The sequence below is a fragment of the Suncus etruscus genome, chromosome 5 (genome assembly GCF_024139225.1).
Source record: "Suncus etruscus isolate mSunEtr1 chromosome 5, mSunEtr1.pri.cur, whole genome shotgun sequence".
NCBI lineage: Eukaryota > Metazoa > Chordata > Mammalia > Eulipotyphla > Soricidae > Suncus > Suncus etruscus.
The window spans coordinates 152,142,150-152,160,779 of NC_064852.1; the positions used below are offsets into that span (position 1 = coordinate 152,142,150).

Genomic DNA, 18,630 nt, shown 5'->3' on the forward strand with positions numbered 1-18,630 from the left:
CACCTGTCAGAAGTATCATTTCAGATACCTGAAAGATGTCTTCCCAAAATTTGACAGTTACTATGGATTTTTTATATAACACTTAATAATAAGTTTTGAGAGAAAAATTATCAATAAAGAAAAAACAGAAACCCAATATTAGATTCAAATCAATTAAGCTCTAATGCACCAAAAGAAAGAAAAAGGAAAAAAGGATTAACAAATGGCTCCAAAAAAGAAATGGCTGAAATAGTCAACAACTGACAAAGTTTGTAAAGAGCTATGGGATAAATTAGTCACAGATAAAATCCCAAAAGGAACATCAGAAGACCCACAAATATTTATGGTATGAACCTAAAGCTGAATGCAGAAGTTCACAAACATCTAAGTACATGAAGGACACAGCTCTCTCCAGCAAAAGTTGAAAGTTAAAAACGTTCTTAATTACAAATGGTACAACAAAGATTCTGTTGTGAATATTTTTAAATGATTTTAGCAAGTAAAATCTTTTTTTTTTTTTTGTTTGCTTTTGGTTTTTGGGTCACACCCGGCAGCACTCAAGGGTTACTCCTGGCTCCACGATCAGAAATCGCTCCTGGCAGACTTGGGGCACCATATGGGATGACTGGATTCCAATCAATGACTTTCTGCATGAAAAGCAAACGCCTTACCTCCATGCTATCTCTTCGGCCCCATGTAAAATCTTTTGGAGAAAACCATTTATTAAAAATTAGCACTACAGGGGCCGGTGAGGTGGCGCTAGAGGTAAGGCGCCTGCCTTGTAAGCGCTAGCCAAGGAAGGACCACGGTTCAATCCCCCGGCATCCCATATGGTCCCCCCAAGCCAGGTGCAATTTCTGAGCACTTAGCCAGGAGTGACCTCTGAGCATCAAATGGGTGTGGCCTGAAAAATCAAAAAAAAAAAAATTAGCACTACAAGCACAGTTTTCTTCTTTAAATCTCTAAGATTTGGAGTCAAAGGACTATGGCTTTTTTTTTTTTTTTGACAATATGACAGAAAAAGATAAAGGGACATAATATTATAAAGTGTACAATCGTACATTTCTATCTCAATCTGTAAGACCGATTTCATCCTAAAGACTTCTCCACAGGGCCAGGAGGAAAAGTCTAAACTACCAGATATCTTCATGATATGCTCAGTCCACTTTGACATAATTTTGGTGTCTTTAAATGAAATCAACTAGTAGGACATAGTTTCACAGTTTAAAAGTATAAGATCATTATTATCTTCAATACATGAAAGAAATACAATGACTGGAAAGAAGTGAAAAACAAAAAGGTGACATTCGAAGTTATGTCTTTTTTTTTTTTTCTTTTTGGGCCACACCTGGTGATGAGCAAGGGTTACTCCTAACTATGAGCTCAGAAATTGCTCCTGGTTTGGGGGACCATATAGGATGCCAGGGATTGAACCAAGGTTCATCTTGGATCAGCCACGTGCAAGATAAACGTGCTACCACCATTGTGCTATTGCTCCAGCCCTAAGTTTTGTCATCTTTTATAATTTTGAGAGAAAATTAAATTAAGAACTTAATTATAATCAGGGGAAATAGAAAGAATATGTTTTTGCTTACAGTGATTTAAATATTCTATTAGAAATAAAAAACTTAGTGAGTCAAACAAAGCTATGCTAATATTTGTATTTAACCATTACTCACTTCATAGCTTATAAAAGTTGTGGAAAGCTTGCCATTTAGATGATGTAATATGAAGCAATTATCTGTACAGAAAGTGCAAAAAGTGCATCCTAAAAAATTCCTTTGAAACAGATTGTGTAGTCAAGTAGTATCAAAGATTAAAAACACCTCTAAAGAAGAATTAGAATTTTCACCATAACTAAAGGTTCTAATATAAAATCCAATTTAACTTGGAATATTTTAAGGAAATCTAATAAAAGTATATTGATATTTGTTTTCTAATTTTATTCATGCTTAAAAACAATGTTATGGGGGAGGCCGTGACATCTAACGTTTGATGGAGTATGAATGTGAAATTTGAAAAATATTTCAAACATGCTATGTATTATCTAATTATACAAGTTAACTGAAAGCCATTCTGTCCAATAAGATTCTTAGTTCTGGGCTAGAGAGATAGCATGGAGGCAGGGCATTTGCCTTGCATGCAGAAGGATGATGGTTCAAATCCCTGCATCCCATATGGTCCCATGATCCTGCCAAGAGTGACTTCTGAGCATAAAGCCAGAGTAACCCAAACAAAGAAACAAGCAAAATAAAACAATAAAAAGATTCTCAGTTCTGGCTATAAAGAAAAATCAGCTCTGCCATTTGTTTTATGTGTAAAAATATATTTTTTATTTACAAAAATTTATTTATGCTTGTAGACTCAGAATTATAACAAAATATAAAGAATCATAATACTTGTTTACTTCTGTTTTGGGGTCATTTCTAGTGGTGCTCAGGACTTACTCCAGGCTCTTTGCTTTGAGACAACTCCTGACAAGACTTAAAGAGAACATATGCTTTTAGTATCAGGGGTAAAATCAGAATCAGATATGTGCAAAACAAATGCCTTAACTTCTGTGCTTTCTCTCCAACCTAACTCTTATGGCTACTGTGAGATAAACACTGTTTTGAACACAGCAAACGAACTCCAAGGAAGAAGTCAATAAATGTTGGTTATTGGGGTCAGAGTGGTAGCACAAGTAATAGGGTGTCTGCCTTGCACACATTAACCTAGGATGAACCTTGGTTTGATCCCCTGGTGTCCCATATGGTCCCCCAAGTCAGGAAAAATTTCTGAGCACATAGCCAGGAGTAACCCCTGAGTGTCACCGGGTGTGACCCAAAAAACAAACACACAAAAAAAAAAGGCAAAACAAAAAACAAATGTTGGTTTTTATTCTAGGATGATGATGATGACTATTATGATTGTGACTACTGTGAGAACTGCTACTATAACAGCTTTTTTAAAAATTTCAATTGCAGTATGTTAATTCAGAAGTTGGTACAGAAGACCAAGGAACAAGGGTTATTTCCAAGTAAAATGCTTCTGAGAGGTTTCAAAAAAAGAGTGGGAGTTCAGCACGACTGCTTCTGGGCATTTATGTAAAGGGCAAAAACTCCCACTGATTTGAATGAATATTTCACTTTTATCTTCACAGCAGGATTTACTATTTATTCATGATAGCCAAGATGTGGAAACAACCTATTTACCCACTGACAGATAATTGGGTCAAGCTAGGGTATGTAGACTTAATGAAAGACTATGTGGACACTAAGATGATGAAATGGGTAGATTGGGGAGATAATGCTGAAATTATGAATGAGGAAGTTAAAGACTTCCTTTAACTTATCAGGTGGCTTCAGTCATAGGTGAAATACAAAAACTCTTGCCAACTGACAAAAAATCAAATCAAGACCTAATAAAACAAATTCCAAAGGGCTGGAGAACAGTATGGGGTTAAGGCACTTGCCTTGTATCACCCCAACCCCAGTTCACATCCTTGGCACTGCATATGATCACATGCAGTGATCATGGAACACCACCATAGGCCACTCCTAGGTGGAAAGCCAGGAACAGAGGCCAAGCATCACCCTTCCTATTCCCCACAAGTAACAAACCAAAACAACTCCGAGATTAGGTGATAGCTAGAAGAGGGAAAAAGATGGGAGAAAAATGAGCTGGAGTCTGGGATGGGCCAGCTCTGGAACTTTGGTGACAGCTGTGGAGAGTCCTAGATAGAGATAAAAAGACATAACCCTGAAATTCAATCAATACTGTGTCCAAAGATTAGTGAGAAAAAATGAATTTAGAATGGGATTAAAGAAAACATCACTTTTGTTTTTGTTTTTTGGATTACAGTTGTAGGTAACACTCAGGGGTTACACGTGGCTATACATTCAGGGGTTACTCCCGACTATGCACTGAGAAATCGCTCCTGGCTTGGGGGACCATATGGGATGCTGAGGATTGAATCCAGGTCTGTCTTGGGTCAGCTGCGTGCAAGGCAAATGCTGTACCACCACACTATTGCTTTGTCCCAAAATGTCACTCATGATGGATGGTCTCCCATATTGAAATTCAGGAGACTCAGGGCTATCTCTGGGGGATTCTTTGTTTTGTTTTCAGTTTTTGTTTTGTTGGTTTTGTTTTTTAGTTAGGGGCCACAACTGGCTCTGTGCTCAGAGGATTATATGGTATACTGGGGATCAAATTTGGGTTGACTGCATGCAAAGTAAGTGCCCTATTCAATGTACTATCTTTCTGGCCCTTTTTTGTGTGTCCCGCCCAATGGGTTGGCTGTTAAACACAAGGCCCTGCTGGGAGCTGCCAGGGCCACACCTGGCAACACTTAGAGGCATCTATACTGTACCTGGTGATGGAAATGGAAATGGTGTCCAGCAGAAATAATGCACTTGTGTCTTAATCCCTATATTATCACTTTAATTTCAAAATTTGATTCTTACCATTGTAATTCTTTAATTCACTATGCTGAAAACCAAAACAATTTTTAATTGCTCCATAACCTCATCAGCATAAAATTTTTTATTACAAAAACATGCTGAAAACTGAGCTGGAACAAATCTGTATTTCAAGAAAGTTGAAAATGCATCCAAAGAACAGAACATTCTAGATAACATTGAGGTAAACAAAATATTTCACTTGAATAAATGTCTGTAAGATGGTAAGAGGAAAGATATGACAAAGAGGGGAGATTTGGTCACAGATTTGAGTTGGGCATGAGGTTTGATTGTGTGAAAAATTAATAAGCAACAAGATATTAAATGCAGTTATTCTCATCAGATAAAGTTTCAAACTGGCATGTGAACAACAAATTGTCAAGAAAATTTTAAACATTTTCATGAATGTAGTGGTTTTGAATTACTTGACCTCTGCAATTCAAATGGTAAGAAAAACATTTACACTCTCCCATTAGTTCAATATAGCTTTTTAAATAAAATAAAATTAAAAATATTTTTATCAAGACACTGATTTACAATGCTGTTCACAATAAAGTCTGAGGCATACAATGGTTCAGCACCCATCCACTACTAGTGTCAACTTCCTTCCCAGGTTCTCCCACCCCACAGACAGTTTCTTGACACATTTAGGTTTTGCTGTTGTCTTTTGAGTTCTGCTCACAGTGCTGCTAGAGCTCCACATCACCCATGTTCTCCAGGTCCACGCCTGTTACCTCCTTTCAGCATTTTCTTATTTCCCCCACAATTTTTTTCCTTCTTTGCCTTCATCCTCCTTATTTTTCAGAGACCAGAGTAATCTAGGTATCCCTGATATATTTATTCTTGGAGCATCACCTTACTAACAATTTTTCTTAAGAAAACAGGTTTTCTCCCACAGAGAAAATATTCTTAGGATATTAAAATATTCTTAGGATAATGCTTTGAAATCTGGAAGTTCTGCCCACAGAATATCATACACAAATTTTTCAGTATTAATAAAGCCTATAAATAACAAAATGCATTGTTGTTTAGAAATGTTTAGTGTTTTGATCTGTATCCCCTAAATTTGTACTAAAACTGGCACATAATGAAACTAAAGCAAGCCCATGACATATGACTGAGTTTAAAGTTACCATACATGTAGAGGACAAAATAAAGACACTCTCTCTCAGTCACACAAGCACACACACAGTTAAAAGAAAACTGATAGCCATTCTCAGGATCTGAAAAGAAAGGAAGTGGTAGCAGCAGCACTTCCAGGAAACCCTGGCTAGGAGAGGCTTCCTGCCATACAGACTCCACTATTACCACTAGCAGTACTTTTGAGCCACACCTGGAAGTTCTCGGTCCTCCTGGTTTTGTGCTCACAGATCACACCAGCAATGATAATATAAAGAGTATTTTTTTTTTTTTGGGAAAAAAGTGGACTGGCATATAAAATCAATTTGAAAGAAACCAAACTATATGTATTTATATATAACAGAAAGACAACCAAATTTATTAAACAAGATGATTCAACTACAATTAAATATTTAATTTTACTTTGCAATTTCTACTTTTTCTTACCATTAGTCAAGAAGGAACATACTTTTGCCAGAGGAGTGTTTTTTAAATCTGCCATAATAACCTTTCATCCTGAACCTTTTCTTTTTCAGTTTGAGAGAGAGCTAGAATTTCCTCACAGGACAAAAGAATTGTTAAAGCTTAAAAAAAAAATTCCCAAGGCAGACTGTGCTTGAGAACCACAGATCAACTTCTGGGAAGTGGGGGACAAATGCTTGGAATGGGAGAATCTCAGATCAAGAGAAAGGAAATTGTGGCTGTCGGGGCCCAGAACAATCAGGCAGAGCACCTCTGAAGAAGGAAGGGAGAAAGGGAGGCTCCCGGCAGGATTGCTGGGCCCTGGAGTTGAGTCGGGAACATGCTGGGTTGTCATTTGCTGATAGGGCAATTCTGAGACTTGTGAAAATACTCTTTCATATGAAGCATCAGTGAGCTAATAACTTTTAAGAAGTTACTTCACAGTTTTGGATTAGTAGATTAAGTCTGTGAAGAAAAGCCTCCACAGAAGAGTGTCGGTTTGAAGAGGCTGGCAAGGGATCAAGATGCTCAGATTATGAGAATCTTTTACCATGTGTGAGGTTTCAGCATTAAAAGTGATTAGTAGTCAGTAAAAAAATATTTGTTTATTTATTTAGTTTAAATCCATTGTTGAAAAGTCTGGAGACCAATGATGGCTCCTGGACATGGGTTTGAAAGCAGCAATTCAGTGTTAAGGGGTGTCCGTGTCACCCCAAATCATGCAGGAACATGGGATAAAAGTGGGGTTTTAGGCCACATCCCAGACCTGCCAAGTCAAAAGCTGCATTATTTTTCTTTCTTTTTTTTCTTGTTTTGGTTTTTTTTGTTTTTTTTTGGGGGGGGGGTCACATCCAGCGCTCAGGGTTTACTCCTGGCTCGAAGCTCAGAAATTGCTCCTGGCAAACTCAGGGGACCATATGGGATGCCGGGATTCGAACCACTGTCCTTCTGCATTCAAGGCAAACACCTTACCTCCATGCTATCTCTCCGGCACCCCAAAATTCCATTTTATTGTGGAAGAATAATTGAGCTGTTAGCAGGCTTCTGTGTTGAGTTTGTTTACTGGTAACCCCACATCTGTGTGGATCTATTTGGGTACTTCAGATCTCTCCACATCCTAGCTATACACTTGTGCTCAGAGGCGTGGTGGAAATTGGGGTGGATCCTGAGTTGCTCTATGGTGCATTGCCATCATGTCAGGGTCGCTTCAGCCCTAAGGAAGCTGCAGGACATACCTGGTGGAATCAGTAGGTTGGGTGTGGGACTGAATGAATTAAACAATGACAAGTAATTGTGTACGATGCTGAGTATTGGAGGCCATCTTTAGACATTAGTGATACTTTTGTAACCAGAAATATGCCAGAGGAAGTTCACTCTTACAACTCTCTACTAGCCCATGGTTGCCTTGGTTTCATTCTGTGTCATCTCCCTTAAAGTTACCATTTCCAGAGCACTTACTGAGGAACCCACCAGATTTGAAGATGAGTCATACATGGGATTAAGCCTGAGGAGATAAGGATAATTCATCCAGTCTAAGTAGTAAAAGGGTGGAATAGGTAAGGTGTTTGCCTTGCATGCAGAGGGATGGTGGTTCGAATCCCGGCATCCCATATAGTCCCCAGGACCTGCCAGGAGCGATTTCTGAGCGTAGAGCCAGGAGTAAACCCTGAGTGCTGCCAGGTGTGATCCAAAACCAAAACCAAAACAAACAAACAAATAAAATGGAATTTTGTTCTCTGAAGACCAGCCCTACCTCTGAATTTGCTCATGACTGTGAGTTTCTCATCACGTCCAAAACCCTCACCTCCCAGTCAAAAACCTCTTCCTTCCCTGCCTTACATACAACCTCTGCTTACATACAACCTGGACAATTGAATTCCCTGATCACAGATTCTGAGGATTTAGCATGTTGAGGAAGAATTCCAGCCTGCTTACTCCAATAAAACTCATGCCACAATGCAGCTGATTCAAGTAACAGAACAACTGCCCCTCTTTGAACTCTGACAGTTTTAAAATGCTTGTTTCACCTCTCTTCAAATATGTAAATTTACTCACTTCTGGAGATCTCTTCATTTCTTTCTGAGGAAGACACTCAAGTTAATGACCAAAATATTAATTCAATGTTAGAAATTGTTGCAAATATAGATTATTTCCCTCAGGTCAGGAATCTCTCTCAAAAGCACAAAGTCTTCACAATGCCCCCACTGGGTTCTGTGCCACTGTGGCTGCCTTGTAAACTAATAACAGCCCCAGATACCTGAAGGCCACTGCCATTCTGCTCATGCAGAACCACTCCCCCCTCTGGATCTGTCCCTCCTTGAGGAACAGTCCCCTCAAGTAAAGATGTGTAGTCTACCCGTCATGCCTGTTTCTCTCTTCTTTTCTCTCGCTACTTGTTGCCTCCACTGCACTCCTTAGATCCTAAAAGATCATAATTTTTATTTGTTTATTTCTATTTCTTTATACCATTCAAAGTGACTACCCCATGTCCAAGATTTTTCTCAGTTTTTTGTGTGTTTTTTCGAGCCACACCCTTTTGATGCTCAGGGGTTACTCCTGGCTAAGCTTTCAGAAATTGCCCCTGTCTTGGGGGATCGAACCTAGGTCTGTCCTAGATTAGTGTGTATAAGCAGATACCCTACTGCTTGCACCACCACCCTGGTTCATAAAAATTTTTTTGGGGGGGGCACACCAAGCAGTGGTCAGGGGACCATACGGGATGCCAGGATTCAAACCACTGTCCTTCTGCAAGCAAGGCAAATGCACTACTGCTGTGCTATCTCTCCGGCCCCCATAAATTTTTTTGATAAGTAATTCTGGAAGGTAAACTTATGGAAAATATGATGCAATTGAATTTCTCATCTTTTATAGTGTCATTTTATAATGCCGATCATTCTAACACATAACTACTAACTTGGCGCCACAGTTAACATACATACTGGAATTTTAGACTTTTATAGGCCTTGACAGTAGACAAGCACACTAGGGAAGAAAGGTGTGCAAAAACGTAATAAATGGACTTTAACAGATACTGCTATTAAATGGAATGTTTAGGAGGAAGTTGGGTCTTCAGTCAGTCTATTTGGAGAAATAGAACTGAACCCTAACAGCACCCACTCATATAATTCAAACAAATTTCTTAGCAGGTGATGATACACTTCACAGGAAGAGCCAGCAGAAGGAAAGGATAGGACAGGAAAGAAAGTATCTCACTTTACTGATGATACTAAGAGGCTCTTTTCACAATCAACTTTTTTTTTTCACCAAAAACTGGTTGCCATTTTTAAAGTACAAATGATAAAATATACTTGAAAATATTTACAAATTTTCAAAAATATTATTTTTAAGTATAAAGACTTTTACTCTAATCTTTTCCTTTGATACTGAAGGAGTCTCTCTCTTAATCATGTAGCAGCATATTCACACTAGGTAAAACTTGCAACTGTAGAACACTGGATTTAATAAATAAAATATTATCTATATGACTTTGGTTTCTATCTTAGTGATCAGCTGATTTTTTAAACTATTTCACCTATTTTTCCTGGTCCATAGGTCTGAAAATGTGGAAGAAAACTGAGTGCAAAGACACAAGCTGTGATTGTGACTCTCACTATATTTTTAGAGATAGTTCCTATTTTGGATCAAGTTGCCCTAATTAAGGACACTGGATTAGATCATCCCTAATGGCTCCTTCAGTTCTGACATCCTAAGACTTTCTACAATAAACTATCCAAAGTAAAACTAAAAAAAAAAGTTCGATGTTTCTAGAAATTTTAGACAAAAAAGGGGAACATGATATATAATTCAAAAGAAAAAAAAAACCCTATCTACTCAAATAAATTCTCAGGTTCCCTTAGAGTAAAAATAGCTGTCACCCTCTAGGTGGTAAATGCTTTACATAAATTTAAGCCTCCTCTGAGCAGGAACATTTACTAGAGAACAGTAGGAATTTATTTTTTTAAAGGGTGAGCCTCTGACATCTGAAAGGCAGACCAGCAGAAAGAATAAGACACTTGTTCATCTGTATTTCTGCGACTCTTCTCACTTGGTCTTATTTGCAACTGCGCTTTTATGTCTGGCAGCAGTGTCAACTTCAGTATGAGTGATGTATTATTTTTATCACGTTGATTACATATGTTCACCAGTTTACTTGTCCATATATGCTTGGTGTGGTTTTCTCAACTATTCGGTGACAAAATCCAGAGCATGGCATTTTCACAGAAAGTGTTTACTGTGAAATTTCTCCTTAGAAGTTTGCTTTTCTTTACAGCTTTGATCCATATGACAGCCACAGTCCTACATTTCAAATAATGGCTTAGAGCTAAATTAAGGAAATGCTCCAAGTTGCAACAGCAACACGATGGTAGGATGTAGTGGTTCTACAGAGGACCTCATTTTCTTATGTGATTAGAGATTTGGTCACATTGAATGTCTGCTAAAATTTTCCAAACTTTGCTTCTTCAGTTTTATGGAGAGTTGGTACTGGTCCTTACATTCTGTTATTCATCAACACTTCACAGAAATACTTGATTTGTCTGAATGAATTTAAAAACCCACAACTGAAGAAAATCAGAAAAACCTGGTTTTAAATATCAAAAGATCTTGAATGAAATATATTTCTACAGGCCACACTCTGTTTTATTGATCAGTGTACTTTGGAGGATGAAATGATTGCAAGATTGAACATAAGAAAACAAACTTACTGGTAAATGTCTTTCCTGAGGACAAATCTGCCAAGGGGGTTGTCAGCCTGGGGGGCCATGGCAACAGAGCCAACCTTCAAGACCAGAGTGTCTTCTGCTGCTGCCTGATTAGCTGATTAGAATAAAAGAAAGGAAGTTAGGGGATACAAAAGAAATATGTGCACAGCTGTATGCATCTTGAACAGTGGAGGTAGAGGCACATCCAGATAAAGCCAACACATAATACAAGAGAAAATGTTTAAAATACAATTACTTGATGCTTTTCTATTTCCATTATAACCCCTTTGTTACAGACAACCAAATTAGCAATAAAAATTATTCTCACATAAAGCATTAATATCTATGGTACTAAATTCCTATAATAGCACAGAAACAGGAATTACCTAATTTCATAATTTAATGCAATTACATCTTCACCTGATTTTTCATCCTGAGTTTTTAACACGGCACTGTTGTCTCCAGATATATTAAAGGGTGCCATAAGGTTAGTGATTGATTCTAAAAATCATTTAGCTTTATATAAGAATGATTCATTACAACGTAGGTACATACATATACACAGAAATACACCTTATTGCACTTCATTATAAAATGCTACAAAATCAAAAACAAATATATAGATCACAATACATTTTAAAGAAAAGCCTAAGTTGTTATATAGTAGGCAAGGGCATTGAAATGGTTATCCTAGGCACTTCTGTATTCCAATAACTTCTACTGTTAGGTTACTTCAGAACTAGCAATTTTATACCTGTGTAAATGTTCTACCTCCTAAAGAAGTCTCAAGGTGAGGTAATTCTTTATAGATAAAGATAATGTCAATTCCAAAACTTTTACTTATACTGAATAAAACTTGGCTGTATGTTCTCATAAAGAGCAATAGTTTTCTCATATATGACCTAAAATTTTACATCTCTTTTGAGGAGTCTTTGGTATGGATAAACTTTCTTGATAACACTATTCATACTAAACTCGACTTTATCTTTCCTTCTACAGATGATTCTGCAGTGGAAGCTGTTTAAAAATAGTTAACAATAATCAACTTTTTGAGGTTTGAAGAAAACATACGCCAAAAGTAATTTCTCTCCAGAACTATCATCTTGCCCAAGTGAAACAGAAAAGGACTGGCTGCAAAGCCCCTGAATAGCCTGAACAGAACATGTCTACAAAGGCTACATTCCAGATTCCCCAAACTGTGGTGCCCAAGGAATGTGAAAGCTAAGAGATTATTTCCAGCTGCTTCAGCTGGATACATGGTATGGTCTGCCTTCGATTAGACTCAAAAAGAAAGTTAGGATTTAGCAAACCAAAAAAGTAAGAAGAAAGATACTCAGTGAGAAAAGAAAGGACCTCATATAAGATGCACATAATGATGTGGCTGAATGGCAGGAAGCAGAGGTTTGAAGAAGGACAGCTAAGGGAGCAAAAGAAGCTGTATTACCCTACTAAAATAAATGTTTTTGTGCTGCTACATAGGTAGGACTTTCAAGTGTTCACAGCAAAAAAGATCAAATAAAGAAGTACTTCTTATGCAGCTGCACTATTTCCAAATGACTAGAGGTCTGGCTTGATTATAGGTCCTTACACTATGAATATTGTTTACATTTCACAGATCTTGAATTTTATGCCAACCTTATCAAATAGTTCCATGTGGGCAAAACCTCTGATTAAGCAGCAGGCATAAATTAAATCAATAAATAGTAAGTCTGGAGAATGGACCATACCCAGAAGGTGCAATTAGTGTACTTGCTAACTGTTCTTCCAGGCTTACAGATACAACTCACATATGAAAGTCTAATGCAACAGAAACACTGCAGTAAATGAGGTACATATGGATGAAAAGTGATGTACTTGGTGTTATATACAAAGCCAGATCCAAGAACAGAAGTTTAATTCAGTTGGAGTCAAAAGTATTCTCCTAGAATCTACTAGAAAGTTATATTAAAAATACACTTAATGCAGATCATTCACAAAATAAATAGGATCCATTTCATTATTCCATTTATCACAATTTATCACTTGCAATATAAGAAAATTAAGAGTACATTTATATAAAAAAAATTGCCCTGGATCACTTCTTCAGTTACAGTTTGGAAAAAGAAAGCTTCCCCCCTTATTTGTTTACTTCACCTACACCATACACTCTAGAAGCATTTTCCCCATGACAATGAATGACTTTTTCTTTATTTTTTTAATTAAAAAAATTTTTTTTGCTTTTTTTTTTTTTGGAGGGGGGCACACCTGGTGACGTTCAGGGATTACTCCTGGCTATGCACTCAGAAATCACTCCTGGCTTGGGGAACCATATGGGATTCCTGGGGTTCCAACCATGGTCCGTCCTAGGTTAGCACATGCAAGGCAACCACCCTACCACTTGTGCCTCTGATCAGGCCCCGACTTTCTCTTTTTAACTGTAGTTTTTTTAAACTAAGATTTGTGAGGTACTACTAATTATACAAATCTCATATAAGATCCTTCAGAGTCCTTTTTCTGGAATAGCATGAACTGGAAGTCAGACAACTATAGATTTAGAATCTTGACAAGCATTATATACAATGCAAATAATATTCAAGCCAAACACTAGATTTTCTAATACTTTCTTAAATAAAATGTTACAATGTTTACTGCAATATTAAAATTGAATTGTATGCATGATCTATGACATGGTTTCACATTTAATATATCAAATATACTTATAAAATATTTTTATTGGGGATTGGCTTATTGTATGGTAAAAATAAATAATTCTGAAACATGAATTTGTATCAGTCGCAAAAACCTTAAAGAGTAAAACATCTGGGCAATAGTTAGATAACACGAGACTATTGCTTCTAACAATTTTCTTTTTTTTTTTTTTTTTTTTGGTTTGGTTTTTTTTTTTGGGCCACACCCGGTGACGCTCAGGGGTTACTCCTGGCTATGCGCTCAGAAGTCGCTCCTGGCTTGGGGGACTATATGGGACGCTGGGGGATCGAACCGCGGTCCGTCTCCTAGGCTAGCGCAGGTAAGGCAGGCACCTTACCTCGAGCGCCACCGCCCGGCCCCTCTAACAATTTTCTTAAATTCATCAGAAAAAAAAGTTTTGAAGTTCTAAGTTTTCTTTTTTTTTTTTTGGTTTTTGGGCCACACCCGGTAATGCTCAGGGGTTACTCCTGGCTATGTGCTCAGAAGTTGCTCCTGGCTTGGGGGACCATATGGGACACCGGGGGATCGAACCGAGGTCCGTCCAAGGCTAGCGCAGGCAAGGCAGGCACCTTACCTTTAGCGCCACCGCCCGGCCCTCTAAGTTTTCTTTTAAGAATCTCAATATAAACTTAATACAATGCAGTACCTTATGGCTCAAGAGGATTTGAACTCACTACTTTTCAATGGATGCTATACTTTCTAAACCTTAACCTGAGTTCCAGCCTCACACAAAAACTACCAATGAAAGGTTAGTTAGCTGCAACTGAATACCAAGTACAATAAAAGTATGATATAGTGACTGTTGTTTCAATGAAAAATATGGTTGTATCCAGTTGATGAATTCCTCAAACATATAGACATGGGTTTGGGGGGTTAATAAGTAGAGTCTGGGTCCAGAACGAAGGCGCAGCGGTAGGGAGGGATTGCCTTGCAGGGAACTGACCCAGGACGGACTGCGGTTTGATCCCCAGGCATCTCACATGGATGAGATTCCAAAGCAAGGAGCGATTTCTGAGCACATAGCCAGGAGTAATCCCTGAGTGTCACAGGGTGTAGCCCCCCCCCCCAAAATATTAGAATCTTTGGTCTGAGCACACTGCCTACAATCCCCCCTGGAGATATGGACTTCGTTAACTTTGCCTCTTTGCTACACCTGCATTTCCCATGACCAGAAATATACGTTGCTTCTTTTCACTTTGAGAAGCCCATGGAACACATGTCTTTATTGACTTCTTGCCTTTATTCCCCAAATACAGATGTTTTACTTCAGAAGTAAAACATAGTTTCTACTCTAAAGTATGATGTATAAATAGCTATGTTATCATCCTTATTAAGTTATAGTTTATACTTATTTTCAGTTTAGCTGATTTGATAAAAATATAATTTAAGAAAACATTTTAAAAGCTTTTGAGGCATAAAATGAAAACTATGTTCTTGACTCAGTAGTGTGAACCATTTTTAAAAACCATTTAAAAAAATAGAAAATAATATATCCGATCCTTAAGTTATGTTTTGTGTATGTAGAATGTCCATCTGGTATTCTGCTCTTTCGCACATCCCTGTAAAGCTCATTTTCACTTTTTAACTCTATCACCCCCAACAATGAGTAGCCCCCCATTTACCCTTTTTAACTTCAGTACTGCACAGTCCTAATCACACACCAACGTGGTGCACTGGATTTAACAACCCCCAACTATTTCAAAAGACATAAAATGGACACGTATGGCTTTGGATATTTTATATCTATTTTCTTTGACAGCTAACTTTTACTAAACATTCTCTTATACAGTGAGAGTTTTCCCCACTTTTTATCTTTTCTTCTCTCTGTGAGCTGTTCAATAAGAAATATTCGGTGAAAGAGTCCCTCAGTTTAATGCCTATGTTTAACCATGTCATGAGGAGTTTGGGACTTGTTCTTGCAGCCCCCATATGGGCCTATTATGCCATGTGACATTGTTCCTTGTTTGCATAGGCACATTAAAATAGGAAAATACTATACACACAAATAAGTTCTTATCTAATAAAGATTAAAACACACAAATGTTGTAGTGCAATGGGACCTTACACCCTGAACATTGACATAATGACCTGGCACAGGCCTCAGAAAAATGGGCATTCTCCATTCACCCCTGAACCAGGGAAGGTATCTATGAAACATCCAAGGTTTTAAATAACAACACCTGGAAGCAATCCTCTACCAGGGAAGACCCTACCGCTGCTCTGACATCTATCTACTCAAAAGAGATTTCCCTTAACACTGAGAAGACTTAAGAACATCAACGACCTGTGTACTGGACAGTGCTCTCTGCATTGCCCTTTAATTGTGAGGTGAAACTAGAGGATGCTCCACATCCTGACTTCAATGTAGGATATGCAGGTTCCAGGATCTTTAATACAGAATCATGATTCCAACAACAGAGATTGTGTGAAAAATAAGTGTGATGGCACTACAGACAATAACTTGGATTGGGCAAACTTGTTTGCCTAGAGCCTAGAGTTGGTCTTATGCCAGGAAACTTCAGGGGTAGCGTCTCCTTGTATTTAGGCCAAGACTTTTCTTTCCATGTCCTTCATATTTTGGTGGGCCTATGCAAACAATTATTGCCACTCTAACACCATTTTTACTGTGCTCCTTTGACTCTTATCCTTAAAAAGAAAAACCCACTTTTGAGGTTAACTTAAACTAATATGCATGTGCATGGAAATGTAAAAAAAAATACTATGCCTTCAATGTTTAAGGAGTTACATAAGTTTTATGGCTTTAGATTGCTTGATGTACTGCTAAGAAATATTATGTATTACAATCTGGGGACTTGAGGGACAAAGTAAATTGTACATGGGTTCTGTTTTATTTTTCTTAATGTTCTTTGGCTGAAAGTTCAAAGTTAAGATATCAGCAAGGGGACTTCTGAGAATTCTGTTTATGGGTGATTGTCCTTCTACTGTATCTTTACCTTGTCCTCTTTCTTTGCATCTTTGTTCTCATAATTAAAAATAAAAAATTTTAATAAAAAAAAGAAAAAAAAACGTTATCCAGTCATCCATAGCAGAAGCTTTTAAGTTTGGCTGTTGCTCAAATAAGATTCTTCACCCATTTACAGTATTCTTCCATTCACATCACTCCAACTCATTTCATTTTAAACCCTAGAATAAGGTGAGGGGGTGCTAAGAGTATAGAAGAAAGCATGGGTGTTTGGCTATTTTTTACAATAACTCTTAGCTAACTTAGGCATACAGAACCCAACTTTTGGATTTAACCAAATAAATGATGGAAAGAATAAGTTTTACTTGCACAAGTATATAGGAAAAATTATACTTCTTATTCCAGTAACTAATAGTTGAAAATATACCCAGCATATTTTTTACCTCTTAAAGGTTTAGTATTCTCAAAATACAAACTGTAGTTACCATGTTAAAGTCAAAATAGAAAATTCAAGTCTTTAAAAGAAAGTTATTTAAAGATCAGACCAGAAAAATTCAGAAGATAATACCTTCAGTCGCTGGCTGTCTTTCTTCTGATTTTGGAACAAAAATTCTAATGATACTGGTGTTGATATAAATCAAAGGTAAATTGCGCGAAGTCAGCGTATGGGTCCTCATGGGCTGCCCAGCAGATTTTCTTTTCTCTTTTTGGGTCCTTGGTACTTTTGCTTGAAATATACTTGCAATGGCATTTAGTAAAGGAAAACAAAGGACAATATCAAAGGCTTGTGCTGAAAGAAGAATTTCATGAAGAAAATGAGGGGACCCATCTGTTAAACCTTCAGATAACTTATGTAAACTTTTTCTCTCATTCCTTGACGTTAACTTGTGGCGGACATTTTTTGTAACAGCTTTCGTGTAAGTCAAAGAAAGAAATCCATGCTGCTGATGGGAACCATCTAGAAGTTTTGCAGTTGTCTGTTCCAGAAAAAGGAAACATTTCATTAACAAAAGAGAAGAAAATAGCATCTGAAAGTAGAACATAATCTCAGTTAATGTTATACCATTTTATTATGTGTACACTTTTAAAGTACAGTTTGATCAATTTTACAGAGGAAGCAAAGACTTATAAAACTGATAAAAATGATTCCACTGATATATTAAAAAATCAAAATAAAAATATCACTGAGTTCTAATTCTAGATACTGAGAGATGTTATTAAGTACTTTGTGCTGTTTTTGGTCACTTCTGCATTTTCTGTAATATCCAGGTCTTGGAATCTCTCATCTCCTAATTTTATCTTCTCATTCTCTTATGGGGTCTTCCCTGTGGTACTAGGGGACCAGGAGGATAAGTGGCTTCAGCAGGGCTTGGCTGATGGTTCTGTGCTAAGGCACAACAATGTACTGCTACTGGTTTATTGGTATTGGAGCCACAAGGACTAAGCCCAGTGGTATTCAGAAAGTCATGGGATACCAAGTATTGAACTCAACACCTTACACGCACAACTCCAGTTCCTTGCGTTATCTTATGGTCTGGTCATTTTTCTTTCAGAGGACCAATATGTTGACATTTTAAGGGTTACAAAGGGGGTGTTTATGCATGACCTATGGAAACATCTATGCTATGTATTTCTATTTGTCATCAACAACATGAGTAGACAAGATATTTATCAGTACTTCATTTCACATTACTAAGAATTTTTGTCTTGATTCATTTGGCTAATTTATATGAGAAATGCATAAAGAGCTTCATTGATATTATGCTTTAATAACTACTTATGCATGTTTAACTAGAAAGGGTAATATAATACAAAAATAAAACATTTATCTTCCAGAATTTGTCTACAATTAATGGTTGTCATATTGTTTTTAAATTTATCCAGTCTTCTACAAGTGATAATACTTTGGCTTAACACTGTGCTAATATATGTACAACATCTGATTGAGAATTAAAATTGTTATTGTAACATCAATATTTCTCACACTCATTCAAATTGCACACTATAAACAAATCACAGTAAACAGTATATTTTGAAGAAAAAATCAAAATATATTCTTTGCATTTCAATCAATATGTGAAAAAATTTTGTAAAAGTCTGAAATTTGATGAACCAATTATTATACATAAAATCCTGTTTTATTAATTAGGAAACCCAGAAGGAAAAATCCAGTCTCCTGAGAAGGAAACACTGGAAAGAGAAGAGCAGTGGTGAGCCTGCACCTAGCACTGACTCAGGGAAATGGCTTCTACTCCATTTCCTTCTCCCTTGGTGCTGCTCAGCATCCAGTGGCCTGGTCAAGCAAAGAATGCAATCT

At 37.3% G+C, this 18,630-nt stretch overlaps 1 protein-coding gene across 2 annotated transcripts in view; it reads right to left on the reverse strand.

Moving 5' to 3' along the window:
- The window catches only part of VPS13B (vacuolar protein sorting 13 homolog B), a 724,212-nt gene that overhangs the window by 309,161 nt on the left and 396,421 nt on the right, over positions 1-18,630 (reverse strand). For both annotated transcript variants that reach the window (XM_049773957.1, XM_049773956.1), the window contains exons 28-29: positions 16,882-17,290; positions 10,706-10,817 (exon numbers count right to left, since the gene is read on the reverse strand). In XM_049773957.1, the coding sequence (XP_049629914.1) occupies positions 10,706-10,817; positions 16,882-17,290 (521 nt within the window). The remainder of the gene's footprint in view (positions 1-10,705; positions 10,818-16,881; positions 17,291-18,630) is intronic.